General features: G+C 42.6%; 5 protein-coding genes across 5 annotated transcripts; 4 read left to right on the top strand and 1 right to left on the bottom strand.

Annotated features, from left to right (window-relative positions):
• Positions 1 to 1,445: 1,445 nt before the first annotated feature.
• On the top strand, positions 1,446 to 1,781 carry EAE98_006907 (uncharacterized protein; the record flags this gene model as incomplete). Its single annotated transcript, XM_038954530.1, has 1 exon — positions 1,446 to 1,781. One exon carries the CDS (start codon positions 1,446 to 1,448, stop codon positions 1,779 to 1,781), a length of 336 nt encoding a protein of 111 aa, XP_038809210.1.
• A 1,271-nt stretch (positions 1,782 to 3,052) lies between these two features.
• On the top strand, positions 3,053 to 4,085 carry EAE98_006906 (uncharacterized protein; the record flags this gene model as incomplete). The annotated part of the gene is made up of 3 exons (XM_038954529.1): positions 3,053 to 3,214; positions 3,268 to 3,804; positions 3,858 to 4,085. 3 exons carry the CDS (start codon positions 3,053 to 3,055, stop codon positions 4,083 to 4,085), a joined length of 927 nt encoding a protein of 308 aa, XP_038809209.1.
• A 3,046-nt stretch (positions 4,086 to 7,131) lies between these two features.
• Positions 7,132 to 9,880, bottom strand: EAE98_006905 (uncharacterized protein). The gene is made up of 4 exons (XM_038954528.1): positions 8,362 to 9,880; positions 8,065 to 8,309; positions 7,607 to 7,993; positions 7,132 to 7,533 (listed from the first exon to the last, which is right to left on the bottom strand). The coding sequence occupies exons 1-4, from the start codon at positions 9,662 to 9,664 to the stop codon at positions 7,504 to 7,506; spliced, it is 1,965 nt and encodes a 654-aa protein (XP_038809208.1). The 5' UTR covers positions 9,665 to 9,880; the 3' UTR covers positions 7,132 to 7,503.
• An 816-nt stretch (positions 9,881 to 10,696) lies between these two features.
• On the top strand, positions 10,697 to 11,571 carry EAE98_006904 (uncharacterized protein; the record flags this gene model as incomplete). The annotated part of the gene is made up of 3 exons (XM_038954527.1): positions 10,697 to 10,794; positions 10,908 to 11,250; positions 11,497 to 11,571. The coding sequence occupies 3 exons, from the start codon at positions 10,697 to 10,699 to the stop codon at positions 11,569 to 11,571; spliced, it is 516 nt and encodes a 171-aa protein (XP_038809207.1).
• A 1,289-nt stretch (positions 11,572 to 12,860) lies between these two features.
• EAE98_006903 (uncharacterized protein) lies at positions 12,861 to 16,056 on the top strand (the record flags this gene model as incomplete). The annotated part of the gene is made up of 8 exons (XM_038954526.1): positions 12,861 to 13,076; positions 13,146 to 13,382; positions 13,435 to 13,564; positions 13,622 to 13,896; positions 13,952 to 14,165; positions 14,210 to 14,302; positions 14,348 to 15,015; positions 15,064 to 16,056. 8 exons carry the CDS (start codon positions 12,861 to 12,863, stop codon positions 16,054 to 16,056), a joined length of 2,826 nt encoding a protein of 941 aa, XP_038809206.1.
• Positions 16,057 to 16,802: the final 746 nt, after the last annotated feature.

Raw genomic sequence — 16,802 nt, 5'->3', positions numbered from 1 at the left:
TGATATCTCGTACCCCACCCTGGCGAGATATGCAACAAATGAACTTGATGACGAATGGGGAAGATGTTGGTGGTGAGGTGGAGTGGTTCCCCGCATTTGTTCGGGATCTGACCTATGGATAAACGATTCTGGTGCGGAGTTCTGATACACTTGTATTTATCGCCGGTACAGATTTGCAGTGTTGCATTGGATTGAGATCTAGCTATCTTGATTTTGTTATCCGCAGAATTTAGCGGTAGCTTTCGATTGAATTCCAAGTATCAATTGACACTCTTGATTTTGCCGCGGAACTTAAGTTTGGAGTGAGCTGTGGTGGAGGGGAATGAATGTCAAAAGTATTAGCCCTCATCTATCAAAGACCGTGAAAAAAGCTTGACTTGTACGTTCTGAAACTCTTAAATGAGCAATTGAGAACTGCTGACCATTATCCGTCCGTCCTCATTATGTTTTTTTTTTTTTTTTTTTTTTTTTTTGCATACCTAGATGTCTGCGTTGCCTTTTCCTGAATTATAATTGGACGCTCTTGAGAATATAACTCCGGTATTCTTAACCCGCGTGTCGCATTTAAAACGTTGATTAAGATGGGTAGTCAGGCTTGTGCTATTGGATTATGGTTTTGACTGAATGGGTGAATATCAAAGAACATCGAGCTGAAGCATGGTGATTAGTGTGTTATCATCCAATCTGTACAATTTTATCTCTCTCGCCATCATCACTATGTCTTACCCCTCATTTCTCGCTAAATAATTTTGTATGCTTGCCTCTAACAATCTCTCAAAAACAATGAAGCAAAGAGTACTGAGATACTCGAGTAAGATGAGTCTTTCGCAACACGGGAGTTCTTTTATTTAATGCACAGCCATGTGCACACAAAACTAAGAATACTTTTATCATGATTACATGATAGGTTCAAAACAATGGTCAGACCTGAAAATTTGAGTTTCACCAGATGGCAAGTCTCAATGTTGACTCCTGGGTAGATCTGGCCAACCAAATGTCCGGAAATGATCGTAGAAAAACGCAATACTAGTATTTCCAACACATTTGAGGTCCCTAACGATAGAAGCTACCGAGACCCAAGTATTATCTTCTGTGAGCGCTTGCCCTAGAGGTTTATCCACGTCCAACGACATGTTCTCGGGTCTATTCACTGGCTTCCTACTCACAGCCACAATACAACTTGTTGGAAGCACAAGAAAACACTTTAAAAAGGGTTATCTCAGTTCGCCTTCGACTCGTTTAAAAACCCCCTCAACTCAAAATCAAGCATAAAATCTCCCCCAATTTTTAAATCTCCCTTCCTTCTACTGATGCCTTCCCTTATATCCATTGCCGTACTCTTCGGTCTTTCGAATCTCGTTTCTTCCATTCCCACATGTACAGATTGTGAGAAATGGACGACACGCTCGGATATCACCCCAGCCTACTTCATTACTGATTTCAACATGGCATGTGAAAAAGGAATTTTTCTCGATTGTACTAGTGAAGCGCCATACTCTATGACCATAAACTACACACCTCCTGATGCCAGCAAAGAAGAGCAAGGTCCAGCGGTATATGATGCGTCGTGCTCTGGATTGACTGGCCTTACGACGGATTACTTGGCATGCGATGCTCCATATAGCTGGGTAACAACTGCGGTTGGGGATGGTGGACATGTGAAGGTAAGGATGGAATTCAAGGCGAATGGACATAGTTGGGGTGGGAAAGGATCGTATTCCATAAATGGAGTTGAAGATAGTTTCTTGATAATGCCGGATTTGTCGAGGGATTGGATTTAACTTTAGCGATGTGCGTTGAAAAAGACTTCTTCGATGGTTGAGACAACCTTTGGAAGTGGAGGAGTTTTGGGAACTATGTTATTCAGAAGAATTGGCTTTGATGCACTTAGAATTGACATGCTCAAGTTTCATGTAGTATATTCGAACTTTGTCCTACGCAGGACGGGACTTCTTCAAGGACATCTTACAATTCTAAGTCCGTAAAGGGATACCTTGTACCTGAACCAAACTTCTTTCTTCAAACTTGTTTCGAGAGATAAGAATCAGTCGAAATGACAAGTTCATCTGAATATGTAATCGAATATCTCGTTCTAGCTGGGATCTCGTTCTTTCCTGGTTGGTGATCATATTCGTTCCGCCAATCAATGTTATATCTGACACAGACTGAGGTACCTGGGTAGGTATATGGAGAATGAACTCCCATAAAAGTGATATGTCTGGCCAAAGCGACTCCAACCACCCCAAAAGCTCTCACGTCATGGAAAGACCTTCGGAGTATATATCTTAAACATGAGCCAAAAAGGCGGCCGCTCCTACGATGCTTGTTTGCAGATTTTGGGCGCCTAGGATTTTGTTAGCTCTATCATATAGCCCACAGTAAAAGATATTTGCAAATTCAAGTAACATTTGCCTCCGATTGAGTTGAAATTCACACCTCGAGGAAGTCTGAAACAAAAAATTCAAGGGAAGATGCCTTAACTACGAGCGACAAGGGACTCGAACCCTCAACCTTAGACTGGAAAGCTTCCTAATGATAGGAGGTCCACACGCTACCATTGCGCCAATCACCCAATATTGCTATGCAGAGCGGTTTGAATTTTAATAAATGAATCCATCAATTTGAAGAGTGACATGTTACATATCTCGACAAATCCCATAATCACGTGCAATAGCCCTAGCTTACCTACGATTTGGCGTGCCATGTGAATTGCAAATGATTGGTCGATCTATCACCCCACGTTGATAATCCAGATTATGGTATTGGATTGGGTTGGGTTGGCATCTCTATCTTTCTTATCACTCGGGGTACAACTTTTTTATATACCCAGGTGATTACATTGAGGCTAGATATCTATTTTATATTTCATCCATACCTTCTCGTCACTCTTTTTCTGAGTTGTAACTGAATCTGCTTCTTTGCATCATTTACAGAAACTGTCAGTCGGCATCCGGCAAACCTTTGCGGCACCATTTTCAGATTTTGGAATCGAAACACTATACGAATATCCTTCCTTAATTCAAGACCTACTCAATATACATACCTGCTCATCATGGCATTCTCAATGCATAGCCATTCTGGGCAATTTTGTCCTGGCCACGCAAAAGATACACTAGAACAAGTGATTCAAACGGCCATTTCCCGGGGCATGCAAACCTTTGCATTAACAGAGCACATACCCCGAAACTCAAATTCTGATTTGTATCCTGAAGAAGTACTTTTTCAAACTCCATTTCCATTTCATCCGCAAAAATCTAACAAATCTAGGTCGAAGCCGGTGATGATATATCTCTATTCGTGCCCAGACACGAAGCCTATCTCGTTGAAGCAACTCGTCTCCGCGAAAAATATAAGAATGAGCTCAATATTCTTATAGGCTTTGAAGGAGAATGGATTCGATCGGATTATGGACCTCTGATCCAAGACCTTGCTTCGAATCCTCTCATTGATTTCTTCATTGGTTCGATACATCACGTGAATGAAATCCCTATTGATTATGACGCTGCATTCTATACCAAAGCGATTGAGAAATCAGGAGGCTCGGAGGAGAAATTATATGAGGACTATTTTGAGCAGCAGTATGAAATGTTGCAGACCTTGAAACCGAAGGTGGTGGGCCACTTCGATTTGATTCGACTATTGAGTGAGAAGCCAGATAGAGATTTGACTGAGTGGAAGGGAGTTTGGGATATGATCTTGAGAAATTTGTTGGAGGTGGTGAAGTATGGAGGGTTGTTGGAAATTAATACTAGTGCGCTGAGAAAAGGATTGAAAGAGCCATATCCGGGAAGACAGATCTGTGAGGTATGTATTGAACGTGTGGTGATATGATAGAGGAAATTCTGACAGCACCATAGGCATATATACGATTTGGTGGCAAGTTCACGATGTCTGATGACAGTCATGGTATTGGACATGTAGGAACAAATTTTGTTAAAGCGATGGAGTATATAGAATCTCTCGGGGTTGAAGAGCTTTATACGTTCGAGCGAACGACTCTAGTTGGATCAAATGGAATCAATCGAACTTTGAGTTTGAAGAGCGTACCTTTATCAAGTGTGAAGGAAACTTTCATCCCTGGTTGATATATAGTTAGGCAATTATATATGATTCAAGCCACGTTAGTATGGCGCATGTTCTCAGGTAAAATGTCATTATGTGAGCGCGATACCTAGGACATTAAGGATCCATAACTAAGAAGGGTGCCATGGCATGGGAGGTGCCCAATGAGGTGGAAATTTAGATGGTTGTCCCTGAATCTAAACACATTTTCACTTCATCGCAATGATATCAAAAGTTGATTTTGCAGGTACGATATATATCTAGTTATAGGCTTCTCCAGGGTTGAAGCGCTGTAGCAGATATGCAACAAAAGAATTTCAAGAGGCGGAACAAGCTCAACTGATTGGCTGGCTAATGCGGAATGAATGAATTGAAAGTGAATGCAAGGGAGAAACAAAGAGTTTTAGGTGATTCATCATTTTTACCGAACAAATTCTATATCTGCCTACCCTGCGTATAATTTGATTCGTCTCATTTGCTTCGTATAAATATAGCTGCACTTGCATTACTTTCTTTCCGTTCAAGTTCCTCGGGAGTTTCGTACTGGGAACAAGGAGCGGAGAGCTAAGAGCCCTCTTTTCTACAGCTCATGGCTGAAGCTTAAATTCGGATTTTGGTTAGGAGATAGCTGTAAATGATATCTCGTCTTCAGTATCTTACCTGGTGTGCATTTAATCTATTGTTGTCATTTAATTCTACCATCCAGTCAGGTGAGTAGGGGCTACCAGATGTCAGATCGGTATACAGGGACGACTGCCACAGGCTTCTATGACTTTTGCCGTCAGTGGCACGTTGTAGATTGATTTGCAACTCAACATTGTCTCATTATTTCATCACCACAATCATCTCTTGTTGTCATGAACTCAAGTGGGCGTGGCTTTCTCTCCTATCTTTTATTAGAATTCAGTTTACACTTGAGTATAATGCACAAGTCGACCCTCCAGTATTCCATCACTTTTCCACCCTACGACGACGGTTTATTGAAGTCGCATCTCTTCCTGCAGAATTTGTTCACACAACAGTTGCGCTTTTAAGTCACTTGTGTGGATATAAGCCGCTCTTCAGTCCGCTGGGTTGATCAGACTTCCCGAATAATCTTTTGAATGAAGAACCTACAGTATTCGCAGGTGACAGAAGTGTATACAATTAGTGAATTTCCCAGGGAAGCCGTCGTGGTGCATGTATAAATATCTGCTTAAGCAACCGCATTTTATTCATTCCCTAAGAAACAGATATCGAAAGATTAAGAGATGCAATGGGAATCTTTTCCCTGAGACACACGTCGAGTTACTTGCAAGTTCGTTCAGACTGAAAGTCTTCTGTGAAACTTCAAATTTCAACCAAACTCAAGCCGTAGATACCATTGTAATCATTCTTAATTCTTCGCTGTCGGTTTTGTAAATGTGCTTACATAGTGGCTCTCGTCGTCGTTCTTTCTACTCGCTGTCTCTGATTTTGCGGATCTGGGCCTACAAGATTGTCGTCATCCCATCTCACCATAAATATCTTGATCTTGACTATGAATCCACTCGCGTGAGATGAAGCTCTGTCGAGGAAGATACCACTGAGGACCCCCTCCAGATTTCACACCCGAAGTCCTTGATTTCGCCTCAATTCCATTTTCTGAAGCAATTTTTAGGCTATGTATGTACCTAGTGGATATTTTTCTATTCCTTAAATAATCTAACTCTATGTAGAATCTAAAAAAAAACAAGACTCACACGCATTAAAATCGTCTGATAATTCACAACTATTTTGTGTCTCACTACCAGTCCCCTTTGTGAAGAGTAATCAAACGTTAGATTCCTGATACGGTAGTGATACCTTGAATGCCATCTGCAATTATACCCGCAGAATGTCAAAATAGACTACTTCCAAAATCTGTATCTTTTCCACGTCATTCAATATTTCTAAGACCCGCTCGTTAGATGGTCTCGCGATTGCTAACTACAAAATTACAGAATACTGTTCTTTGAAGACGTATACTAGTACCGCAAGCCTTAAACAAAACCGTTCGGTAGTTATTTTTCATCATCTTGAGAAGCAAAATATATGTATTGATATATACCTACAAAGAATAGTTCGCTCAACCGAAAGTATCCCAAATTTCTTCTACTTCCGAATTTCTCTATAATGACTTTTCATTAATATCAATACTAACTAGACTAATGCAAATATCATCGTCATAAATCCTATCTCCCTATCATTATCAAAAATCACCATTTTCGCTATCGCCAATTCCTCACCAACCCAAATACCAACATTTCTTAGATGTTGTTCTGTCATTTTCACCCTCTTTCCTCATGCCAAAACTCCATCTTGTAAACAACAAGACGCTCTTCTCCTCTTCTTGCCACCTGCACCGCAGTGTGAAATTTGTGTTTTGCCATTCCATACCCTTTGACTCTCGTGATAAATATATTTTTTATACTCAAGAAATCATAACTAACTCGGTCATGGATTCACTATCCAATAAACGCAAGACCAACTTTCCAGTACATCTCTCTCTCTCAAGAACTTCTGTACATCCAACAATTTCCCTACTAACTACAATTTACAAGGAATCTGTAACCGACGAATCAACAAGCATTACAATATCGACAGGAGCACTCCCCCGCGCCCATTAGCAAAAAGGGGTAGAGAAAATCCTGGATCAATCCAAGAGCCATGCACAAAAAACAAAGTCGTCGAACCAATCTATCTCCCTATACCTTTCCATTCCCACCTCCATACACAAATCACATCAAATCCCTCGCTTGCATCATCGCATATTCTGCGAGCACTGCCGATATCTACATAGCTATCCATGGATCACCACTATTCAAAGGATGACAACGACAACGACAGAAATAACGACAATGATAATGGCAACATCAACAATCTCACCACCCCCCAGCTTCGAAACAGAATATCACCAGAACACCTTGAATTACTCCACAGCCCGCACACCAAAGACCATTCACCCATAAAACTACCAGTGATCCGAAAGATCCAAGTTTCTACTAGAGATGTATTTCTCGAGCCAATAGTTTAATTCATTGTCTCCATACCTACCTACTCTTAAAAGACTCGAAGTTCTAAAAACAGCAAAACAGAGCATTGTCCGACAAGATACAAATCAAACATGCTTCACGCATTAAATCAAACATCACTACCATTCGATGTCGGAGATATGGGAGAAGAATTCCAGTGTTCATCCAACCTATTATATGTATACATGCTCATGTACGGCAGATGGGGTATATACAATTACACATCTTCGCTTCTATACCAAGAAGCCCGGTCATAACATCATGATACTTCCCCAGTATCACAGGGAAGAAAATAGAAATTAAATGATCGCAGAGACACCACAAAACGAATAAAAACAATCACCCAGTATTTCGTAACTTTTTGCCCTCGCGCCGTGTCGCCCAGTTAATTGAAGTTCAAGTCATCAAATCATCCTGCTGCATTTCGATCCTGTGCTGCCTATTGTTTCCACGTTAGTAGTCTCTCCAAGAAAGTTAAACATATTAAAAACATATGAGGAAACAGGGCATACCTCCACCGCACGCGCCCAGTCAGTCCTCATCAAGAACCAACCCTCGATTGCAGCTACCAATCCCAATGCCAACGCAACACCCAGCCACAATCCCTCCAGTTGCCATCCTAGTCCGAAGGCGGTGCCAAAACTGATCGGCATAGCCAATACATAATAACAGAAGAGATTGACATATCCACCTATCTCTTGCCTTCCTAATCCTCTTAGTAATCCGTTACAATTTGCTGCTAGCGCATCAAAGAGCTGGAATGCTGCACATAGAGGAAGGACGCTAGCGACAATGTTTATAACGTCGATGTCGTCGGTGAAGAGGCGTGGGACAATGTTGCGGAGAGAGGAAATGAGTGTGAAGTTGAACAGGCCAACTATACAGGCACCATAGATAGCCTAGTAGGTGTTAATTGAAGAGTGGTGAGACAGAGATGTGAGAATTTTAGATTGGGAGGGATAGTACATACCACTTTCGAGCTGGTCTTAGCCGCATCTGAAAGGGTGGCACCAATAAGGTTGGCTACGCGAGTTGAAGCTGCAATAGAGATTGAGAATGGAATTTGGAAAGTCAAAGCGGTTATGGTAGTGAGAACACTTTGAGCCGCAAGGTGCGTTACGGAGAAGTAACTTGATGCTAGAGTTAGAACTTCAAATGCTAAGTACTCTGCTAATACCATTACGAGGCCAGGAAGAGCGAGTTTGATCATTGGACCTGATTTTTATTAATAAATAGGATTGATAAGATGGCGCAGTTCAAAACTTACCCCAGTTATGGAATGCTCTCCACGTGAATCCGTCCCAACATTCTTTTCCATCGACGAATCGAACGTAGAGAAATAGTAAAAGAGGTAAGAGATTGTCTGTCACAGCAACGGCGATTGGAGCTCCAATAAAACCCCACTCAAACTGCCAAACAAATAGCCAATTCATGAAAGCATTGAGAGGTGCGCAAATAAGTAGAACGTAAGTTGTCGCAGAAAATAATCCTTGTGCTTGTACAAATCTTTTCGCACCTTCGAAAAGTGCAAATCCGGGAGCTCCAAGCAGTAGAATTCGTAGATACAGTCCTGCCAATTCTGCAGAACGTTTCTCGGGCACGATGGTTTCCAGGATTTTCTCAGCACTCAACCAAACTATTCCAATTGGTATAGTCAAGGCCCAGAGAAACCAAACCATTCTCTGTAACTGCAGTCCAACTAGACCCTTTCTGCCAGATCCGTATGCTTGTGCACAAAGCGTATCCAAGCTTGTAGCTAATCCTTGATAGATAGCATATCCAGTAATGTTCGCAGTCATACTAGCTAAACTAACAGCGCCCAATTCTACTTTCCCAAGATGCCCCACTGTGAATATACTCGCGACAGTAAGGGAGTATTGGAGGACGAAAGTCACAATTAATGGACTCGAGTATCTTACTAATGTTTTCGCCTCTCTTTGCCATGTTGTTTTAATTTTTCCTGCAGCTACAGCTTCTTCCCACTGTCTGTTTAATCGCTCATGACGCGAACGTGCAGACTCATGCTGTCCGTTTGGCAGCAGTGCTGAAGTCTCCGAGGGTGCCCCAGACTCTTCATCGCCCATTGGCTTTGGTATTTTTGTGCTGAACAGTTTCCTGTATAGTCGGTTGAAAGCGCTTCGCTTAGCAGGTTCGGGGTGCTTTGGAGGAGCTAGATGGTTGTCCCTCAATAAACTCCTTTCTTCATTTCTCGTTTCATGTCTTTCCTTCCTAGTCAACCATGATGTTTCTTTGAATTGGGGGGTAACGGCAGGACGAGTGCCACCGAATGCCACAAAACTCGGCCGTCGATACGAATGCGTCATTGAATGCTGAGCTTCCGATTGTCGAATTGTAGAAGCCTCTGAAGACTCATCTCCAGAGCTGGTACATTCAATGTGTCCTGGTGCTTCTCCCTCATCTGCGGGGTATTCTGCCAAATCGCGCGCAAGGGATTCTTGAGCTATGGGTGAGCTAGATATGAATGAAGTGCTGAAAGGAGACCTGGAGATTGAATCCCGTAGATGCCCTTCATCTCCAGATTTGATCGGTACTGGGAAAGAGGACGACATTGTTGCAAATTGGTATATTTCTTATCAATGCCGAGTGTTCCAAGAGATTGTTAATTATGCTTGATGAGAGCGAGCTACAGTTCTGAGTCCTCCTTTCTTTCACTCATCAACAAAAAGACTCACACAATTAAATTAATTGAGGCAATGCATGCAATGACGGTCCTACCATAACCCGCACTCACGAACAACGAATGATTGAGGATGAAGAAAAACAAGAAAGTCAAGCATATAAACAAAACAAGCAGAGGTCAATTGGAAATAGAACGAGAGACCACTCACCGTCCATGCCAACCCAGTAAAGTGCTAGGCTCTCTGTCTCTCTCTCTCTTTCTTTAGTCTTTACGGAGTAACAAGTGGACTGAATTGCCATTCAAAGCTCGTTGGTCCGTTTTCATCTTCTTACATGCTGGGCCCTAGCATGCTGACAATGGTTGCGCGGAACGGCGACCACCCCCACCATAGGTAATGCCTTACTTCGTACATCCAGTCCACTGTGTTTATATGCAAAAGAATCTCCTCATCCAATGGCCAGGGTCGATGATTGTGACTCTTGCTCACTAGACCCTGATAGGCAGGTATTTCCTCTAGAATAAGAATATCGGAAACCACCTCTTGGGGTACAACGATTTCCGAACACCGATTCCGATAAGATCTAGTGAGAAGATAGAAAAAGTGGATGAAATCCGGTGTGTGATGGAGTAATATGATTTGTCAAAAAAGATGAAAATAGCCAGCCACCAAAAGCATAAAGGGTCTATGTGGTTATCCGAACAATCGGAGCGGAATAACGATAGAACGAGTCCCATATTTGATCCTTTCGTGACCCACTCCGCTGCACTGGCTCGACTGGGAAGAAAGTCTGGGGTATCGTTTCGGTGAAGCTTAAACTCTATCTCACAAGTGACGAGAGGTACTTCAACAAAAGAAAGATATCTATATATCTAAATACCTATCTCAAGCCTACCTAATAGTAACACTCAATTGGTGCCCAACTTTCCCTCTCTTATTCTCAAAGATTCATCTACTCTTACAATGTCTCGCAGCCAAGAGGAACAACGTCAAGACTCCCAGCGGGAAATATACTCACCAATCTATTTCCCTCGTCGTCCAGCACCTGTTGATGTCGCCAAGTATGTTTCATTATCTCTTTCCGTGAATCCCGCGTCTCAAATAACATCCGTCTCATATCCCCGTTACCAACTCCTACACATTGAGTCGAAGAGAACTGATGAACTTTCTCTAGCTACCATGGCGAATCGGTTTTCTGCACACCACCCCTTTTCGGTCCCCTCCTTTTCGATAATGTGGACTCCGACTGTCGCGACCACTGTGCTAATGAGCGAACATTTCTCTCCTACCTCCGCCTTTCCATTTACATGACTGTCGTATCTCTCGCCATAGTCCTTTCCTTCCATTTGAAATCTACTCCCACCCAGCTCGAACTGCGCATGGCACAACCTCTGGGCATCATCTTTTGGGTACTGTCTCTTCTTTGCTTGGCCTTAGGATTTGGGAACTATATGAAGACGGTTAATAAATATAGTCGGAGAGTGGCTATTGTGCAGAGTGGGTGGAAGACTCAAGGAGTGAGTGGTGCATTTTCTCATTCTTTCCTTCCTATGGGGTTGATATTCCGGGAGAAATTCGCTTTCTATATTTCGGTTGCGACTGTGGCGTGTCTACCGAGAGAGAAATTCCAAAAACTTCTGCGCAGAGTGGAAGGAAAATATTTCAGTCGTTGATGCGCCGGCACCCCAGAGTGCATAATGCTCTACTTGTCTTCGCAATGGACGATGGAATCCCATGAATAAGCTAATTTTAAACATATGTAGGTTCTTTCGACAGTTGCAGTCTCAATAATAGCAGTTTGTGTTTTGTTTTTGGCAACAAGTTCAAAAAGATCCTAGTATGAAGAACCGAAATATCAGGGGTTAAAAAGATATTATACGATTTTAAGCCTCTTAAGCATGAGTACAGCGCTTTTGAGTCATTCTATTTATTTGCATGAGCTATACCGTCATGGAGCCCAACAACTTGTTATATAATATACCAGGTCAGACTCTTTGACTTCAATCTTTTCCGGATAACTTATTCATATTTGTTTCTAGTCTACGAGGTATGGTCAAGTAGCATCTTGAAGCGTCCTTTGAGGATCAAAGGTTGCATCGCGGGTGTCTTGAGGAGGATAAATCTTTGTATGATGAAGTAAAAGTAGCTGATCACTGGGCAATATTCAGACGGGTTTGAGGAAATCAAAGATGTGATGAAACTAAGTTTTGGGTGTGCAGAACTAATTAACAGAAAGATGAAGGGAATTGACAATCTCCGGAGACTTTGGATTGCTATTTCGAAAAGTTCGAATCTTTAACAATGACTACTGGCAGCCGGCGGTTAGTTCGCAGATGCCTGACAATTGACTGATAATAAATTTCCAAGGTTATGGTTATCCATGGATGGATATCACAGATAATTCCAAGTGTAGTGAGTGGTGAATGGACATTCTCTTACACAATACAACGTCTACTCTATTTGATATTTACAACCTGATATTGTGAATCTTGGGAATAAGAAAAGAATTTGTTTCTCTTGTCGAATGGGTACTTTGACTCTGACGTTTCATTGTGAATACTTGTACCTTGAACCCCTGATACTCTGACAACTAAATGGGGCGTGAAGGCCCTCACCGGTAGCAAGATGTATTTGCCGACAGCAGGTATCCAACTAGAGTCTGCAGTACTTGGTCTTTAGTTCAATGAAATACTAGCTAGGACTGGAAATAGAATAGTTCACCTGTTTCTTTTTTATTGCATTTTGAATTGATGATAGAATTGGATTTCTCTTTACACTTCCGATTGATTTGAAATAGTCAATTTCACTCAGCATCGGAGCAGATCCCAAAATCCAATGGTTTTGTGAGCAATCGTTCCTTCCTCTCAACATATCTCCATAGTCACGATTGCTGTAACCCAGCAAAGGAGGAAAGCGCGAGTAAACACATCTCATATCCAAATCATCTTAGATTGTTGATTTTCTCTTCTCTTCTCCTTTTCCTCAAATAAACACACTCCATTTTGCTACACGGAGATTTTGATCACAACTTGCTCCCATTTTGCTTCCTTCCTTTTGCTTTTGCCTTTTGATCTCTTGTTCGGATACAGACATCTGTCGTATTGTGTGACGTTTTTGATTTCTCAAAATGGGATTCTACATCCTTTCCTCCATATTCCTAACGTTTCAGTTGAGTGGATTGGCATCGTCAATACGCCTTGGACATCGTGATCTCAATGCGGACTTTCTGCCATGCTACGATTATATTATTGCTGGAGGTGGTATTTCTGGACTCGTCCTTGCTAACAGATTATCTGAGGATCCCGAGGTGACGGTATTAGTTATTGAAGCTGGTAACCTGCAAGTATTTTCCACCAATGTTGCTTGACATTGCTTACACAGATCCAGAGACAATGATGAAAGCTTCATCAAGTATCCTTTTGAAGATGGAGAGGGCCTGGGCTCAACTTATGACTGGAACCTTTGGACTGCCCCTCAAACATCTCTTGATGGCTCTTCCCGACCAATGGATTTAGGTAAAGGCGTTGGCGGCGGTAGTCTCATCAATGGCATGTGCTGGACCAGAGGTGGAAGTGCCGATTATGATGCATGGGTTGCTCTTGGAAATCCTGGTTGGGGATGGAACGATCTCTTACCTTATTTCAAAAGAGTAAGAACACATCCACTTCCCTTTGATTGCAAGCTAACCGCATGCCAACCAGACTGAGAACTACACCAACGATGTCGATGCTGCTTTTGCTCATGAACTCTATGTCTACCCAGATGCTTCGACGCACGGTACGACTGGATATATCGATGTCTCGTACCCGAAATACTTCTATCCTCAATCTAGTTAGTTGCCTAATCTTCCCTGCATCTATACGGTACAAGAATCTAACAAACAATCAGAGTTGTTTCTAGATGGTCTACGAGAGCTTGGAGTTCCTACTTTGCTCGACCCAAATAATGGCACAACTGCTGGCGGAATGCTGATTCCAAATAACCTTTCGCCAGATAGCCAAACACGTTCTGATGCAAGACGAGGGTATTATAATAATTTTATAAGCCGCCCAAATCTACACCTTGCCACAGGCCTAGTTGTAATTCGAGTTTTGATGGACTCCGCCCCTTCAGAAGTACTTGCACGAGACCTTCCAGCTGGTCAATGGATCACTGGTATTCAAGTGAGTGAATCATATTTATCCTGGTAGCCTGAAGATATCCATTAATATATATAAGATTGCACCTTCTCTGAGTACTGTCGTACGCGAGATTTCATGTTCACGAGAAGTCATACTTGCAGCAGGAAGTATTCACACGCCTCAAATACTCGAGCTATCTGGCATTGGCCAGCCATATATCCTGGAGCAGCTCGGCTTGCCTGTACACATCAATTTGCCAGGAGTAGGAGAGAACTTCCAAGATCATCCCTACGTTGGTGCCGTCTACTATTGCAAGTACACTTTCCTTTCTTGCTGGCATCTCTAACAGTGCTAGACACCAACTCTAGTTACCCAACCATTGTACAGATAGACAACAGTCCACAACTTCTCACTCAAGCAGAGCAGGAATACTACGTCAACAAAACTGGTAGGGTTGTTACCCCAATTTTGATATCAATACTAACGAATGCAGGGCCCTGGACTGCTGGAGCGATTAATACAGTCGCATTCCCATCACTATCTCAAATTACTTCAAATTGGGCCAACATGATGGCTAATGCAGAGAACCAAGGGGTAACAGACTACTTAGTACCAGGCCTAGATGCAAGTATTCTATCAGGGTATGCTGCACAAAAAGACCTTATTGTCCAGCTTCTCAGCCGTTCTGATGTAAGTGCCTATGAACTTCTCAATGATAACGTGGGGCTTATGTCTGTTGCTGCAATGCATCCTCTCTCTAGAGGGAGTGTTCATATTACAACGGATAATCCATATGTGCCACCAGAGATCGACCCACGCTACTGCTCAAATCCACTTGATCTTCAAATATTGACGGAAGCCCTTATGTTCAACAATAAGATTGTGAATACCAATTCTATGAAGTTGTTGCAGCCAAGTCCGTACTACCCATTCCTCCCAAATGCTACACCAGAGACCTTGGTACCTGCAATTGAATCGGGTTTACGAACGGAGTTCCACGGCTCCGGCTCAACCTCGATGATGCCACGCGAAATGGGCGGTGTTGTTGATCCAGACCTGCGTGTTTACGGAACCAAAAATCTTAGAATTGTCGATGCTGGCATCATACCAATGATTCCTGCCTCTCATCTACAAGCACCTGTTTATGCTATAGCGGAAAAGGTATTATACTTCTATCGACCGTCATGTTCCTTGCTGACGCAGTGCTAGGCTGCCGACACCATAAAGCGCGACAACTATGGTTTATCCCCTCGAGGATGTGGTAAAGGTTCTTCTTTTGCGCGCCTTGGTCCAGTCTTATCAAATTTGTCAATAAATTCATTGAAATTATCGGCCTCAAATCCGCTACCTAGTGCTACAACCCCACAAGTTGTGAAGTCGTCACCTTTAGCGCCACCGTCCCCGCTATCGTCCTTACAAATTGTATCCCCTCCTGCAGGATTCCCTATCCCTGGGCCACAAGTAGAGAAGATTTCCTCTCCACCTGTACCTAATTTGGGAAGTTCTGCTCTTAGCGCTTCAGTGGTGTTCCCTGTTTTACAGGGCTGGAACGATTCTTCACATTCACTTGCCAATGAAATGGAAACTACTGTAGTTGGAACACCCGTAAGAAACTCCATAGCTCAATCAACAGCCATGACTCTATCGCTTAGCGCCGACGTTGGGAGCCCAGCCCTTAGAAATGGTTCTGATGGTGCTCCCCTTCCCGCACCAGATACACAAACTTCTGCCGCTACATCTATTGTACCGATATCCGCCTTGCAGACCGAATCCATTTCCCAGCTCTTATCTTCAAGCGAAAGAACTCAATCAATGATGATCAGTCAGGGGGCTCTCGCTCTCACGACACCAGCCACAGCAGCCTCCGCGTCCTCATTACCTGTGTTACCACCAACTACTCTTCAGACTACGAAAACTACTCCACAACCTGAAGCAATTCAAACCTCTAAGCCCTTCACCACCGGCCAGAACGCATTGGCAGATGTGGCAGCTGTATTTGGGGCAAAGTTTGAACAGGTAGCTTCAACTCTTGTTCCTATTCCTGTAGCAGGTACAAATCTACCAGCACCCACGATTACATCACCTGTTTCTGTCCTCGATATACTTCCGGCACCGCCATTGATGTTCAAAACTTTGGAGAGCTCTGCTTTTCATAGTGTAGCATCAATGCTGGAGGACAAGTATGCAACTGTATCAACCTAACCACTAGGCGGTTGATTGTAAACGGATTACGATCAAATGTTTTGGTGAAGATTTTATGTGATTCAAGGATATTGGAATGTAATGAAGGGAAGAGTTGTAGTTTCTGGAAGTTTTGGGAGGTACTAGTATTTGCACAACCAATTTTGAACCGGTCACCTGTCATTAAACATAGAAGTTGCTTCTCACTGTAATTAGAATTATAAGGTTAGTAGTCAAATATAGATATCATCTGATAAGAAACTTTGTGCCCCTTGTGATCTGCGACAACTTGCTGATATTCGATTTGACATGTGTGAGGCATGAGAATATGCCTGCGATTAATGGTACTTTAACATACTTTTCACCTTCTAGTTTAAAGTTCTTCCATTATCCCTATTATCTTACATCTTCATTTCGGCAAAAAAACTCCAGGTATTCAAACTCCGAATGAGGATATCTCCAGTCTATTTTCGGTTGTAGTTACATAGTTCTAAAGGAGACAATGATTAGCTAACATTCAAACTAGTGCCCTTTTGGATGAGGGTTATTGGGCGGGGGGGGAAGGGAGGGGTTCGTACCTAATTTATTAACTCACCTGCGATTCTTGACAGCTTCGACTCCGCTTGGATAGATTCAAGATCCTTGATGTCGCACAATCAAAGGCATGAGTTATGTTTCCAACATTTATACAGGCGCACATGGCGACGGATATGGTCTTGCAGCGTATTCAAAGTTCATAGTAGTTGGGAATCATTGTATCACCGTTG

Source organism: Botrytis deweyae, assembly GCF_014898535.1.
Source record: "Botrytis deweyae strain B1 chromosome Unknown BDEW_015, whole genome shotgun sequence".
NCBI lineage: Eukaryota > Fungi > Ascomycota > Leotiomycetes > Helotiales > Sclerotiniaceae > Botrytis > Botrytis deweyae.
This window is presented reverse-complemented; position numbering and strand designations above follow the sequence as displayed.